Source organism: Ambystoma mexicanum, chromosome 3p (assembly GCF_040938575.1).
Source record: "Ambystoma mexicanum isolate Mex_15411 chromosome 3p, UKY_AmexF1_1, whole genome shotgun sequence".
Lineage (NCBI taxonomy): Eukaryota > Metazoa > Chordata > Amphibia > Caudata > Ambystomatidae > Ambystoma > Ambystoma mexicanum.
The window spans coordinates 1,166,721,349-1,166,737,873 of NC_090925.1; the positions used below are offsets into that span (position 1 = coordinate 1,166,721,349).

Here is a 16,525-nt window from a genome sequence, read left to right on the forward strand (position 1 = left end):
GACTCAATAAGAACCCCTGACCACGCTCACACTCTTCTGAGACTAAGCCTGGACTGCTCGCCGCACTACCTTGATTGGGTTTTGGCTAAACTCTCAGAGCTCTGTTCACCATAACTAGGTTGGCCACCTAAAATCTGTCCACGAGGTGGATTTTAAAAATCCATATATTTTTTTTTTGTTTAACTGTTTATTTATTACACTTGGTATATTTTTCAACAACATTACCGTACATTGAGTAAAGAAGTATGGCCAAACCATAATACAATCTTGGTGAATACACACCTATAGACATGCATCATAAAGGTTGGGGATATTGACAGTTCGACTCAGGGGGATGGGTCAGCCCTGGCTACGTGCGCCCGGAAATCAGACCATGTGTTATTTGGTTTGGTGACACCTGGCACTAAGGTAATATACAGTTCCTGTATCGTTAGCTCAGACGATGTCCTGCAGCCATGTCTCTTTACTGGGAGGTTGTTTGTGTCCATCTCATAAGGATAGCTCTCTTGGCCAGAAGCAAACCCAAGTTCAAGAATCTGTGTTGGGTTACACCCATCCGACCAGTATAGCCAATTATGCAGTCACACAGCGACCGGTCCAATTGTTCCCGCCCAGAATCGCAGTCAAAGTAGCTTTAACAGCGCCCTAGTACACACACAGTTTTGGGCAGGACCAGAGCATGTGCAGCAGGTGGGCATTATCGTCCCTGAATCTGGGGCATACATTAACCCTATTAGTCCAATACAGGTTAAACCTTGCTGAGGGGCAAGTATAGTCTGTTCAAAACCAAGTGTATGATCCTATACTTCAAGTTCAATTATACCCCTTTTGACAATGAATAATGCGCCTTTCTTTGAGAGTCAGTAAATCCTACCTGAAGATCGTCACCCCACCTGGAGCGTATATTTCTTAGTGCCAATGGTCATGGATTGTGCAAGTTTGTATAGAACAGAAATATTTTTTTAACAAACATTTGCAATATGTATAACCAATACGGGTGCGTTGGTGGCTCATCTGGGAATGCAGGCCAATGTGACTTTACTGCTGCGCGCATCCGCAATTAATAGTGCTTGCCTAGGGCCCCCTCCCACAGCTGTTCTCAATACCTCCCATTCCACAAATCGGCCCTCCATATACGCATCACCGGCTGCATGGACACCCACAGCATTCAAGGTTTTGACTAAACCACCATCCTCAGTCGGTGGAAGCATCGGGATCCCCCACAGGGGTAGAAGCCTGTCGTATAGCAGTGCCTGAGCCCCTCTGGCTGCCATTTTTTTCCATGCTTTCCAGTTGGCCCCCACAGGGTCCTGTTGATGACTTGCCTGATATTTACCACCTATCAATAAAGAAGTTAAGGAGACGGGACTAGCAAGCACTTTTACAGGCGCAAGTGTGCCAGGGTAAGATCCGATGCGGCCCAATGGGAAGCATAGTGTACCTGCGCCAACATGTAGTACAATTCAAAGTAGGCCCCCTCCTCATATGGCCTGGTCAGATGTGTCAATTTCAGTCGCACTGCCCCTGCCGGCCAAATGAAGGAGGAACATTCTGCCTTCAGGTCGTAAAACAGTGTGCAGCCTGGCCAAAGTGGAATATTGTGGAACATGTAGAGTAGTTTGGGGAGGATCATCATTTTAATTAGGGATAGCCTCCCTGCCATTGACATCAGTATCTTCCCCCCATTTTTGTAGTTTAGCCTTAAGAACCCCCACGTAGAACCCATAATTCAGTTCCTCCGGTTAGGTCAAGTGTACGTGTTACTGCTATCCCGGATGTAAAACAGAGTGTGCAGCCAACTTTAACCCCATGGTGTGAGTGGGTTCCCTTGTCCCGATCGGCAGGGGGAACATTTTGGATTTGCTACTATTCAGGTGAAGACCGGAGTGCACACCAAACCCCACCACAGTGTCCAGTACCTTAGCCAAATTAACCTCAGTATCTTTTATGTACAATAATATGTCGTCAGCATACATTGAAATGTCTTCCGATTTCCCCCCTATCATTATGCCGGCCCGGCTGTGTTCAGCCCGAACATCAGTGCGAATAACAGTGTGGATAATGGGTACCCCTGCCTGGTACCCCCTCGTAACTGCAGGAGCAGGGAGTCGCAACCATTAATACGCAGACAGCCATACGGGCTTGTATAAAGTAATTTCACCCATGATATGCATCTAAGTCTGAATCCATAGTTGGCACCTGAAAGAGGAACGGCCATGACACTTTGTCAAGGGCCTTTTGCATGTCCAATGACACCGCTTGAGTCAGGGTCATAATATTCTGCAGACGTCTGAGACACAATGCCAACGATCGGCCTGGTATGAATCCTGCCAGGTCAGGATGTACCATATAGGTCATCAGTGGGGATAAACTCATTGCAAGTATGTTGGCAACTATTTTGGTCTGTGTTGATGAGGGACAGAGGTTTATAGGACCCATATTCCTCTGGTGCCTTGTCGGGTTTACGCAGTAGTATGATTGCTACCCGTATCGAATCAGGTAGCACCCCTGCCACCAGCGCCTCCTCCCAGGGTTGTAATAACTATGGAGACAGCAGGACATAGTATTCCTTATAGAACTCAGCACCCAGCCCGTCCAAGCCAGGGACCTTGCCTCGGGTGAGGTCCACTATAGCTGCCTGTATTTCTTCCAATGTTAGGGGCTCCTCCAGTACATCTCACATTGCACTGGAGAGCATAGTTCTCGGTATCCCATTTAAATAGTATTCCGTTTTGCTCGCTGAGGCATTCACCTTAGGTTGGTATAGGGCCAAGTAAAAGTCATAGAATACCTTATTGATGTCAGTGTTGGTGTAAGCTATCAAACCATTGGGAGCTTGGATATAAGGTATGTGCGCATTCCCAGACTCTGATTTTACTAGGCGGGCTAGGGTTCAGCCTGGTCTGTCCGCCTCTCCATACCTTTTGGCCATCTGTGGTTTATCCATCAACCTCACCTCCCTCTGAGCCAAATCCCTGTACTCCTCTAGCGCCAGTTGTATCTCGAGGTGAAGGTCCTTGTTGGGTGGGGAGACAACCCACCCTTCTGCTGCAGGGCACCTAGTTCAGCTTCTTTTCTAGCCAGATCTCTTCTAACACTCTTAAGGACTCTGAAATCTGCCAACATGGCAACACCCCGAACAAACAACTTGAAGGCCTGCCATAAGGTTTCCACCGTCGAAAACGGACCCCGCATTTGTTTCAAAGAAGAATGCGATCTGTTCACGCAATTGTACAGAGAATGCGTTGTCCAGAAGTGCAGCTGGCTTAAATCTCCACGACGGGTGGGTTGCCCCTGCCACCGGGAAGTCCAATGTTAATCGTATCAGACAGTGGTCTGAAAGGGTGCGGGCGAAGGATCACACATTGTGTGACCATGTTAAGTAAGGGAGCAAATATCAGCCACATATCTATGCGGGAATACATATTATGTACAGAGGAGTAGAATGAATACTCCCTGTTTTGCCCTGCAGTGTCTTCCATACATCCAGCAATGCCCGTTAGGACAGTTTTTCTGAAGTCCAACTAAGGGCTTAGCAAAACCATTCTACTGAGGCTGTACAAGACTCCACTCTTAGTATAAGGCTGTACCACCTGAGTTCGGGGTAGTGTAGACAGAGCAGCCAGGCTTATGTTAGGAGGGAGAAAGGGCAGTAGATACAGTACAAGTGAACATTGTAATACAAATGATCCAAAGAAACACTAAAACACTATTGTAAAAATAAAAGATGTATTTAAATACAGGTAGGCCCAGATAAATCTAGGGGCAAGTACTAACACATTATATGAAATCACAATATAGAACACAACACTATACTTGAAAGTACACAGACCCAAGTATAGACCTTATTTGGAACACCTAACAGTAGTTCTAGGGAAGTCAAAACCTTGTTATACACATTTAGTATAGGTCAAGCCTATTCTTTGGGAGTAAAAGACCAATGGTTACTTTTAGATTACTTTTGGTAATACAAGGACAGTAGGCCCTTCCTACTGTCCTTGTATTACCAAATTGTATTATACACATTTAGTATAGGTCAAGCCTATTCTTTGGGAGTAAAAGACCAATGGTTACTTTTAGATTACTTTTGGTAATACAAGGACAGTAGGCCCTTCCAGTCGTACAATGACTCTTGGAACAAATCACATAAACAGTCAACTGGACAATATACTTTTGGTGAATAGTGAAACACTTATTCTAGGTGCAGTAAAAACCTATAACTACTTTTGTCATAACACACAGTTATACCAGGCGAGTAAAACCTAAGGATGTAATATGCAATTACAGATGCTTTGGAAATCAGGGAACCCCTGATTGAGGTAAGCAATAACTCTGGTAACTTGTTTTGGATGGTACACAGCTAGCACAAGGTAAGTAAAACCCACTTACTTTAACTTCACAATGAAGGGGAAAGTAAAACCCAATGTCACACTTTACTGAATAATTATTCTAGGTAGGCAACAACCTAATGTAGACTTATTAAGGACAGGCTAGCAGCAATTCAGGGGAAGCCAGACCCAGTTGGGGGACACTCATACAGTTATCCTAACAGGACTAACCTGGCGATACCAACAGTTGGAAGACACTCATACAATTACCCTACAGGAATAATCTGGTGAAACCAACACATTACTTTTGTAAAGAGGCATAACGGGAGAGTAAAATGCCTTCACATCTACTTTCTTTTAGACTGGTAAAACAGTGGCTAAGGAAGGAAAGATGTTAACCCTACTTTTAGGAATAGTGCATCACACATTCAAGATCAGTAAGAACTTTTGTAACTGTTCACTCTTAGAATTACAGTTACCCACCAACTCTTTACAAGTAAGTAAAAACACTTGATTTCTTTTCTAGGCAGAAGTCCTAATCCCTTCAAAGTCTTTCCCTTAGAGCATGAGTGTTCTCAGTGGCAGAAGGGGGGTCACTGGGACTAGTGACCAACAGGCAGTGTTAGAATAAGTTATTTAGTAGCAAAAGTCAGAAAAACTGGCAAACAAGTGAGTACTTTACTTCTAGGGTTAGAAGAGGGTCCAGGGGCTTCACAGAAGACACCCCAGCAGGATTCTAGCAGTGGGACTGGGTGTACTGGACAAGGGACCTGCCAATCACAGAAAACACCCCATGACTACACAGAAATCCCAACAGGCTTAAGGTAAGTATATACCCAAGCCAACACAGTACCTCAGCAATGAAGAAGAGATTGCAGCAGGAGAACTTCAGGGACTGCAGCCAAATACCCGGTCACTGGATTCCTTGTACTGGAGACTGAACACAAGACCTCAGAAGGGACTTTGCAGCAGGGATCGATGAAGAAGGCTCTAGGCAAGATTTCTCTCGCGGCTGAATGCGGTTCTGCGGGTTTGGCGCCTTTGGCGCCTTTTCAAGGAGCACAGAAGAAGACAGAAAATCGCGGTTGAATTCTCGTCGTTTAAAAGGTCCAGCACTCTTGTGAGGGGACTTTTTGGACTCGATGCGTGTCTCTGGAGATAGACCAGGATGCCCATGAAGTTTCAGCAAGATTCGGAATTCGGAAGACTGTGCACCGCACAGTGGCTTGAGGTCCCAGGGTATTGGGGTATTGCAAGAACGCAAGGCCGCAGCAACCCGTGGGATGGCTCAAAATGCAGGTCGTCTTGAGTCTAGTGGGTCTCACCAGGCTCTGGGTTCGGGTCGTCGGTTTCGGAGACCCCAGGTCAATCGGAAGGAAGGGCTGCAGCAGGCTCCGGTTACACAGCAGGCTCTCCAGTCGCTGGAAATCATTCCCGCCGGTTTTCCTTCGTCATCCTCTTCGGTTTTCTGTTCCAGTGGTCGACATCACTTCAGCTTCCAGGTTTCCAGTATTTATCAGGAACTGCAACACAACCTCTGCATTCTCTCCCCGCATTTTACAAGAAAGGGGTGTCTGGCTGTCCAATCAGGACAGCTAACCCCCTACTGGGATTTGGCCTTGTTGAAGGAAGGCCTAAGACAAAGGAGGGGGGGAAGTTTTGGACTCCTCCCCCACTTCCTCTGCTTGCAGACTGACTGGAGCCTGGGTGGGGTGTCCAGGGGACTCCCGCCAAAGACAAAACTCAAACAAAGGAATTTCCCGCCCTGGATGTCAGGGGAAGGAACAAGAAACGACAAGAAACACTAAAATGGCAGAAAAAGGAGACCGGGCCATTTTGGTAAAATGTGCACCCTTAGGTCCCTTTACTGCAGCTGTGATCACAGCCCGCGGTAAAAGTGCACCAAATTAGTAAAAGGTTATCACTGCAACCAGCCATTAAAGATAAGCTTGTCACTGTAACAGAATTGTTACAGTTTTAATGTGAAAGTGGATACATTGTATCTCCCCAGCACTCCACAAAAGGTGGGGTGTGCTGGTTTCACAGAATAAAATGTAAAAGTGATCCAAAGATCCTTTCCACCCTTGGGAACAGTAGTTCACTCAAGGTTAGCACAAGAAAGTTAAATGGGGAGCCCCTAGGGCAACCCAGCAACAACAGGCACTTATTGCCAATAAGTTGTTAGACATGATAACTTTAAAAAAGACACTATGGAGAGTCTTAAAAATGACACCCATAAAAAGAGTTAAAGATTAGGTGAGTGTGGAAAAAGGTTCCCACTCACAGAGGTATTAATGAAAAATATCCCACTAGAAAAGCAAAAAGCTCTGGAGTTGAACCAGGAAAGGAAGATTTACCAGCTCTGTGGAAATCTTACTTAACAATGCCTTTGCTTGCATACCACGCAATATTGCCTGAGCCGCCTTGGATAATGTATGCCTAGCAGCGCCGGACCGGGTAATGTCCAGCATGGTATTTGTCGCCACCTAGCACTATCTCTGCCAGGGGGTGTAGGGCACATAATTTAAACAGTTTATTATAAAAGGCCGGATCATCCATTTTGGGGCCATAAACGCTCAGTAGGAGGAGTTCCTTCTTATGCAGGATCCCATGGACCAGGATATATCTGCCCTCCGAGTCTACCTTAGTGTCAAGTGGCGTGAAGCGCAGTAAGTGGTATATCAAAATTAGTGCATCCCTGGCTCTAGTGAAGTCGTGGTGTAATATCTCTGCGTACCGCAACTCGGTGCCAGGCTAAAGGTTTGTTGGTCTAATGCATGTAAAACAAAATAAGTGATGGCTGGAAAGTTTTGAATTGATCATAACCACGGGCACAGCTCTGGGCAACCCTCCATACCTGAGTTTTTCTTTTTAGCTTGCCAAGCCATTACAGAAGGGGAAAAACCATAAGCAAATCGGGCTTGGTCCTACCCCCAAAAAGTGCCTTCCAGCCCGAACTGCTAGGTCACATCCCTTCTGCACGAGACCAAAGTGAGACCTGACTGATTTGCATATGGCTGGTCCCCTTTTTCAGTGGCGTAGACATGGTGGTGTGGAAGGTTGCCCAGAGCAATGCCAGTGGTTAAGATTCATTTAAAATCTTCCAACCATCACTTTTTTGGTTAGTTTGTCTCACTATGTGAGAGAGGGTATGCCCAGACGTGGGTCCCTTGCTCGCTGCACCATAGGGAACCGAGTTACTCCTCACGGAGTAGGCCCAACAAGGCCGAAACATGTCTGGGGTTGCTTGCGTTTCCGTGCAGAGGGGACGTGGCCTAGCAATTCAGGCTGGGCTGCTACCATTGGTGGCAGTACCTGACCGATTTGCATATGGTTGGACCCCCTTTGCAGTGTCCTTCCTCAGGACTCTTTCGCGACCTCTGCGACTCTCTCTCTCTATTCTCTCCTCTGGCCCGACTCAACCCGCAGGGCATACTGTGGATATTCTGATCTCCTCAGACCTTCTCCTTTCTCCTGGAGTGATCACTTTCTCCTTTCCTCCCAGCTCACCCTCTCTACCCCTCAGGCCAAGCCTACTCCCTCACTGCCTCCCACCTTCTCAGTCATTCGACCCATGAAGCGCTGGTCTGTTGAGGCTTTCGCCACCACTTTCTCACCTCCCCCTTTGGCTGACGCACACCCGGACATGGCCCTTTCCATGCTCCATTCACCTGTTTATGCTTCCTCCAACATACTGGTCTGGGCCCCCTTGGAGGAGATAAAATAGGCCACTTTTGGGACACGTTTTGGTGCTGGGAAACCACTACAGTGATACTTTTGTGCAGTACAAGTGGCATGTGCCTCTTTTCAGATGTATTCTTTTGCTTGCCTATGTACCAGCTGTAATATCTGCTTAAATGAAGTGTTTTACAAGACCCGAATATCCAAATCCCCCCACATAAAATGTTTCTTTTTTCAGGTGAACGGAGGATTCGTGTCCATACGTTGTGTTTACCAGTTGTCTGCTCGCTAGCTGATGTCTATGCGGGAGCCGATGTACAGGCTATTTCAGGATTACTGGCCAATATGGGTAAGTTATATGGGCACAGTGCCCAATAATTGTGTAGTCTCCTTTTTGTTTTCTTAACAGTTAATCTGTATATAATTACTGCAACCATATAAAGCTCCTTTCCGTGCCCTTAGCCTCCGGGTCATGTGGTGCGCGTTATAAATATATGAAAGTAAAAGTAATGGATTCTTTCCTCCCACAGATTCCCCATCTATATCCACTTCACAGCTCAGATGTTCTGCGGAAACGTATCCACCGCCAGGGGTTCAGAGCAGCTCTGCGTCTGCTCCATCAGACGCCTCTGTGCCCCCTGCCAGACATGATGTTGGGTCATTATATATAGCGGCAGGGTGACGCCAGTTCATTTTTTCCATGCACTCTGGCCGCTGACCGGAACACGCTCGTCGAGCTTACATAATTTTTTCATACGCTGTGCGTACTCCGTCCAAGGTCTCAGCCTTCAAGCTGTGTGTGGTCTGTGGCCAGCATCGGTCTCAAATCCACATTTGTTTATATTGCTTGGAAGAAGAACATGACACCCAAGATTGCGAGGCATGCCAGTGCACACACCCGAAGGCCCTTCGGGAGCGAGCAGGTAAGATCTTCACATTCGTCCACAAGGCAAAGGGTGAGGTTTTCACAGTCTAGGTTGCACGGTGCAGAACGACGCTCTGAAGAGCAATCGGCTCTGCGCAATGAAAAGAAGTAGCAGCAGTATTGGAAGAGGTCCCGCTCCCCGAGTGAGTCCTCAGACTGACATTTTTCTTCCTTTTTGAAGAAGCGACACCACTCGAGGGAGTCCCCTGGGCGTCAGGCGCAGGTACCTTTTCCGACCAAATCCTCCACGCCGGAGGAATGGCAAAACGTCCACCTGAATATGTTTGACATCGTCGGCAAGGCACCAGCAGCTCCAGCCTCTCAGAGCCCTAGGGTCCCACTGCATGTTGCGACCGGTAGGGTACCCTATCGGGACCACTGCCACATACCTATGGGCTTGGACCAAACCGAGACAAACGTCTCTTGCCGCCGACAGGCCCCGCCTTCGGGAGTAGCAGCCTCAGTACTGGTGTCATCTTCTACGTTGTTGACGTGGACCAGTGCTTGTCCCCTCTGCGCTTGAAACCTGGTAAGTGAGGAAGTTCTTAAAATAATTATTTTGGGAAGGTGAGAACGTACTGGGCCTGGCAGAGGATCTGCAGGGACCCATTGGCCTCGACACCTCACCAGAGACAAACATTTTGCCAGCTTCCACCCCAGGGAAGCTTCCTTCCAGCGCTTGATGCTAAGGTGGCCAGCACTTTGGCGGTATCTGCTCTGTCCAGGATCAAGGTTCAGTACGAACTTCACAATATTCTGGGCAATGCCCCCAAGGAGACACCCCCTCCCCAGAAGGAGACACTCTTGCCTTTCAATGTGGCAGTGGAGGACCCCGTATTGGAGGCGTGGGAGAAACCTGCCTCTGTTTCAGCAGTGGACCGTGATCTGGTGAGTAAACACTGTCGTCCTCTGTCTGACCCAGCCTTTCTTTCCTCCCATGTTTCGCCTGAAAGCTAAGTCGTTCAGGCGGTAACGGCTAGCCTGAAGACTTCTACCTTCCCATCCCTTCCACCAGACAGGGAGAGTAAGAGCATTGATGCATGGGGCATTAAGTGGTTTGCATCAGTCAGTCTTGCACTGCGGGCCGTGAATGCCTCTTGCGCCAATGCAAAGGTCTCCTTCGGCCTTCGGATGGAAGTGGCTAATCGCGCTGAGTACAAATATCCAATTATTTAAAAAATAAAATAAAGGAAGAGTTGAGGGACGGTTTCTTGTCCTTGGTCTCTGAAAGCAAGGAGGCAGCATGCCAGATGTTGCAGTCCGGACTGCACACAGCGTACTGTGGGGGCAGGTACATGGCCACTAGCACAGTTGTCCGTTGCCTCTCGTGGCTGAGTATGTTCTGGTTTGCAGCGGATGTCCAGACTAGGCTGTCGGACGTGCCTTTTGGCGGCCAGAGCCTTTTTGCAGCAAAGGATGACGGTGCCCTCCAGAAGGTCCAGTCGACTAAGTCCATGGGGCTCATGGTGAAGCAGCCTTCCGCACACCCATTGCCTCAGGGAAGGGTATTTCACCCCTTTCCTGCTTTTGCAGAGAGGGTCTGTGGTCAGTCTGCCCGGGAAGAGGGCAAGGAAGGCGCTTCCAGAGAGGCAGCTGAAGAGGTTACCATCAGAGGGGTTTTGCAGTGGCTGTTGTCCTCTGTTAGGAAAGATTCCTCTCTTAGCAACTTTCCCTCTGTAGTTTATGGACTCCTCCCCCCCTTTCCCCCCAACATTTTGCTTTTCAACCTGCCCTAACTTTTTGCAAAGTAATGTAGCCTTCAGCTTCACTCCCCTGACCTTTTGCTCATTTTGTAATGGGGAAACTGATCAGTCCTTCAGACTATCAATAGTGGGAAACTGTTTCCCTTATGTCTTTTATTTTTTGTAACTTTTTAACATTGCACATAGCATCTTGCAATACTTTTTTTAATCACCCTAGTCTTTTACACTTGGGAGTTTTGCTTACTTTTATATGTGCCTAAAGACCAGCTGGTGGCAGCAATTACGTTTTTACACTGTTGATGTTATTTCTAGTGTACACATTGGCGTTTACCTCGTATGGCTACTAAATGCATCCATTTCCCTGAAATGGCCACACCCCAAAATTTGCACTTATTCTTTGGCCATTTCGTTGTTTGTCCTTCTTCCTGCATTGTCAGGAAATCCCATATAAGTTAATGCTGCTTTCACGGGCTAGGGCTGCCTTTGTGTTTATGGCTGAGGAAGCGGGTGGGAATGTCTAGTCCCACTCCACATCTTTGGTGCCTAAAAGACTGGGTGTGGCGCACGACTGAAACTAACTGTGGTCCCTGATTGGACAACTGCTTGCTGTTTGAATGGTACAGATCCTTACCATTGGTGGGCTTGGACTTGTCTCCAGACAGCATTTTGTTTAAGAGGACTCCTGCAGCCATTGCTTCAGATCTGCGTTCGAATCAAGAATCCTGTGTGTAAGAACAGCCGACTGAAGATCCGAAGAAGAATTGTGAAGAGGCCCGACATCCCTTCCTGTGTCTGGGCCTGTCTGCCCCGGTGAAGCCCTGTTGGACTACCTGATCTGCAAAGGCCCTGTATGGTGTTTCTACCTCTGAACTGGTGGGACCAACCAGTCTCGACTTGTTCTCGAGGATCCAGTCTCCGATGGGCTAGCTTGCTAGAACTGTCGCTGTTTCTCATTTGCAGCCTGGACTCTGGTGGTGGACAGCTTGTGGTATAAGTCGCCTTCCTGTCAGATTTAATCATCCCAGCCTCAAGGGATCCTGTTCTTGAAGGACTTCTGCAACCACTACTGGAAGGATGCCTGTCATTGTTTGTGTGCGGTGGCTGTCGCTGGAACTCACCCATCACCCCTTTCGGAGGTGTCCTGAAGAGGGCTGCATTTGTTAATCTTACATTTCTCCATCCCTAAGGGTTGCACTCGGCTCCTGGACCAGAAGAAACCTTGCACTCGCAGCTCCTGGCCACCTTTAACGTTAAGCAACTGCAGGAAATCCAACCTCCAGCGATTCCTCACCCCCCTCCCGCACAAACCCCCTTCCAATCGACCCATCAAGTCACCTGGGAAAATCAGATTCATGGGGCATAAGTACACTCCAAGCATTCCTCTACCTTGGTCCTCCATAGGAAAACATTGAGAACAAGTCTCTCTTTTTTCGTTCCTGCATTCCATTCCACTGCATTTGGTCATCGAACCTGGGTAGTGCCTTCTGAAAGATAACCCATTTGTCTTATCTAGTAACTTTGTTGCATCTCTTTGTTTGAGCAATCACCAGCACAAGTTACTTACCTGTTAAAGATGCATTCTGGGGAGACGCTTTATGACTTGTTATTTTTGCGCACAAAACCCCATTCTTCTTAGAGATTGGATTGCTGAAGTTAGGGAATATCAATTGTGACTTCATTCCATCTTTACTGCATCATTTACTTGCCACCTGTCCTGATTTAAGTAATTGAATGCATGTTAACAACCGATGGTGTATGTTTGTTTATTATTGAGCATTGTGTGAGATCATGTTTGTTTCGTTTTCTATTGTGTTTCAGGCCTAGAATAAATATTGTATTTTTATACAGTACTGTCTAAATTGAATTGTGTGCTTCACTGTGTGGACTCATTGTGGACCCCTGACCCCAATCGCACTTTCCTGAGAATAGCATTGGCTGCTCTCCACGTTTACCTTGTTTTGGTTTTGGCTAAACTCTGAATTCCTCTATTTACTATAACTAGGGTGGCCACCAAACAAGATTCTAAAAATCCATCTTAACAGCAACCATAACCATATTTGTCTGGATATATTCATGTGTGACTGTGATTCGCTGATGAATCGACTGTGTGTGCTTGCGCTGAAAGGATTAAAGTTGCAACCATGCCAGTTTAGGTGGTCGCCAAATGGTCGGATCGGGCAGTTTGCCTGTTTGGAAGCTGAATGGGCATCTAGCTCACATGAACTGTATACTAATAGGTGTGTCAAAACAATACATTTGTCAATTGCTGGAATACATCCCAAAGCAGCTGGAAAGGCACTTAACCAGGTAAAACCTATCCTAAATCTGCAATTTGACAGCACATTACTGATTGGCTCTGTGGACAGTACACCTACAATGCATCCAGAGGGAACCACATCATTGCTCCCTTCCTTGTGTTTGGAACCCTGACTTTCCTGCAAGAAAATGGCAGTAGGTGGTAGCCATAACGCACAACTGCCTAAGGCAGCTTACCTTCATTTAGTTGCTCGGCCATCCCTGCAATTCCAGCTACTGGAGTAGTCTCACCACACCCTAGCATCTGTTTCGGCTTTCTTCACTCTTAAAGGAATAGTGCGCTCAAAAATGTTATTGTCCCGAGCGTTCGGGCATGTGGTTTTAAGCAAACTGTGATCGATCGTAAAGACATTTCCTATGCACCTTACCCTAGTTTTCCTCACTTTTACACATGCAAAATCAACGAGCAGAGCGCGGCCATCTTGTACTAATCTTATCCGTTGCCGCATTGCCTTAAGTTCAACTGCCCTCGCAGCACTAAATCATATCACCCGCCCCTGAAGCCGACATTACTTGACGGGTACGGCTCATTTCACAACGCAAATGCAAGTCTCGTGTCAACGTTCTCTGTAAGCCAGCTAATAATGTGTCTCCATGGAAATGGCAGGATGCCTCTTTCCTCAATATGTATAAACAGACTGCTTCTCATCAGACATCAGAGTTGCTTTTTCAATCGTTACACTGCTTTTTTTGTATAACCTGTGACTCGTTTCTGCTCTGTTCAGCTATCTTCGTTGCTCGGAGGTTGTGCAAACAGATACTTATACTAGCATTACTGTCGATTTTAATTTTGTCGTGTAATAGCAACAATACAACCCTACCAGTACGAGCTGGAGTATTCCAAGGCGGAATTAGTTGATAGAGAAAGATGCGGAAATGATGGGGCATCGGACGACAGTTCGGAAGACAAATCACTGGATCCTGAGCCAGAGCCTAGTCGCATGAAAGACGTTGCCACCTGGTGTACCTGCAATCAGTGCGAGGTCATGCCAACATAGAACTGCTGCTGCAGAGAAAACTCTGGATGCCTGGCCTAGATATCGGAAGAAGACAGACCTTGCCTATGCGTTATTGAGCTGCATGACTTCAGAGCAGCCTGTCTCACAAGGTCTGTGTTGAGGATTATGATGGTGTTTATGCCCGAACTTCGCGCAACAGTTCGCCCTCGCAATCCAAGTAACAAGTAAGTGTAGTCTAGATTTGATGTCACTTTGACCACCGAGTCCACTAACATTTCTTGTTTGTCTCCTATATTGTTGTAACTTTGATCTATCACTGCCAAATGAATGTAGTCTGGCAATTCAATACATCTCTCTCGCTTTGGGGAAATCATAGTGGTCATCTTATGTGTCTTTCAATTTCAACTAAGAAACAATATTTCTCTGTGCCCCAAACGTTATGGATTGCATGGGTGTTCACTTTTGTAATGTGTCTACACTTTAAAGCCTAAGTTGATTGATCCATGAAGTAACATTTGTACGGGCAACTATGCCATAGGATACAGGATGCATTTCCAAGTAAGGTTTGTACACTTAGCAGGTTCATTTAAATACAGTATGTATGTTTCTCTTGCATAGGTGGTACAGGCTGGTGGCCGATCGTTCCTTTACATGGTGGCTTCATGGGAGGCTTGGATACCGCGTTCGAGTAATACCCGCCTCTGTCGTTGGAGCCATTAGTGCCAAATTCCCCAGTGACAGCAGACAGTACAGTGGATTTTCCCACACTGTGCTGCAACCCGAAGTATCCAATTTGTAGTACATTTGTGCCATCAACATCATCAACAAAATACAAATCTTTTATGAATAGTAGTTTCAGTTTTTGAAGTAAATCAAAGACACGCTCACTTGTCTGAGTGACATGCAACAATGGTTGGTGCCCTTTTACACTCCCCTCCTCTGCAACAATCCATCCCCCCTCCATTATAAACAGCCAAGGTACCAAACACCATGTACACTTCAAAGGTACATTGTACACATGGCCTCCCCAGACCCTGTGTCTCCAATCTCCCCTCTTGCAGAACCCGCCCCTGCAATCCACATAGGTGTGTCTCCCTTCAGCAGTGTCCCGCGATTTTTCTGCATGCCCATCCATGCCCCCCTCCACTATCAACGGCAGTTCGCAACTTTGGCCATGCCCTCCCAAGGGGGCTGGCAGGGTGGGAACGGCCAAGGTGGAAACGCCATGTATGATATGAAATTATAGGTTATTTATAACGCGCTTAATACCCAGAGGTTTATAAGCGCAGACCCGGGATTTGAACCTGTGGTGCTCCATGTCGTCTTGCTTCCAAGGCAAGCATGTTACCCCTGAGCTATCCTCCCGAAAGGTATCTCCCATGAGGTACACTTCAAAGGTATCTTCTGCACAGGGGCCATTGTTCACATGGCCTCCCCAGACCCCGTGTCTCCAGGCTCCCCTCAAGCAGACCCCGCCAGAAACATGTCACATTCACATACACACCCACTTTCTTAATCCTTTATAAACCCCTTGATATTTATCCGGAGAACATCTCGGAGCACTGGAAGTCGACTCTTGATCGTGCTACCTGTTCTCCTGCTACTAACTCCACTGCTTGCTGAATCTAATTGTTAGTCAAGGTAAGGGCAGGTCACCTATTAACTTCACTATATTCATCTCTTTCTGATCTCAAAATTGCTATCTATTTCGACCTACTGTACCCAGTATTGTAATGTTCATTCATCTCAATGACTTTACCATTGTCTAATGTTTCAAGTGTTGTGATCTTGATATATAGCAAATTTCATCAGTGTCAATTGTAATAGAATCGCATCTTTTTCGGACCATGTCTATAGGCATGTTTCCTTTTGATGCATGAAAGTACATTCAGCGGACGAGTAACGCGTTATGATTTGCATCACATCAATCAATTCTGTATGATAGTTAGCTCAGTGAATATTCGACTACGCTACACAGGTTTTGCTTCTTTGACCATAACAAACATTGCATAGAAAACCGTGATTCCACCAATATCTTGCATTCAGTAGCATTTTTTTGTAATTATTTATATTTTTCTTATAGAGATCTTATAGATTTTTCAAGAAGGCCTGCTTGTATGGTTTTGGGTTGCCGTTCTAGGAGTCATCAAAAGTCAGGGCACAATCCTGAATACATTCCCGAAGGATATTGATTTCATAAGAAGATGGGTTTGATGTTGTGGTTTTGCAGTGGACGATTTCAGGCTGTCTTGGTCGACTTTAGGACCAATCGATTCTGCAGCCTGCACTTCAGACTATATATATATGAGCAATCGAAGTAACAAAAAAGCATCGAGCCAGAATGTTTCGTAAATTGCTTCCAAATGCGATTCCAACTCTTTTTATGCACCCGCTGCCTCAGGTGAGTCCCGGAGGATGAATTAGCTGTAGGCGGTGCTGAACTGAACAGGTAACTCCATGAACGGATTGGTGCTTTCGCTGTAAATGTGTCGTACTAAAGTTTGCATATGTACCAGATTGTATTACATTTTAACTATACCACATTTAACTATACATCTGTCCCTGGTTTATGGAGCCTCAAATGAAGTATTTATGACCATGGAAAACAATGCC

The 16,525-nt window shown here is 46.5% G+C and overlaps 1 protein-coding gene across 1 annotated transcript in view; it reads left to right on the top strand.

The window, feature by feature from the left end:
- Positions 1 to 16,525, top strand: part of SEC24A (SEC24 homolog A, COPII coat complex component) — a 1,330,430-nt gene that overhangs the window by 994,674 nt on the left and 319,231 nt on the right. Inside the window, exon 17 of the mRNA XM_069652570.1 lies at positions 8,248 to 8,358. Coding sequence (XP_069508671.1) covers positions 8,248 to 8,358 — 111 coding nt within the window. The remainder of the gene's footprint in view (positions 1 to 8,247; positions 8,359 to 16,525) is intronic.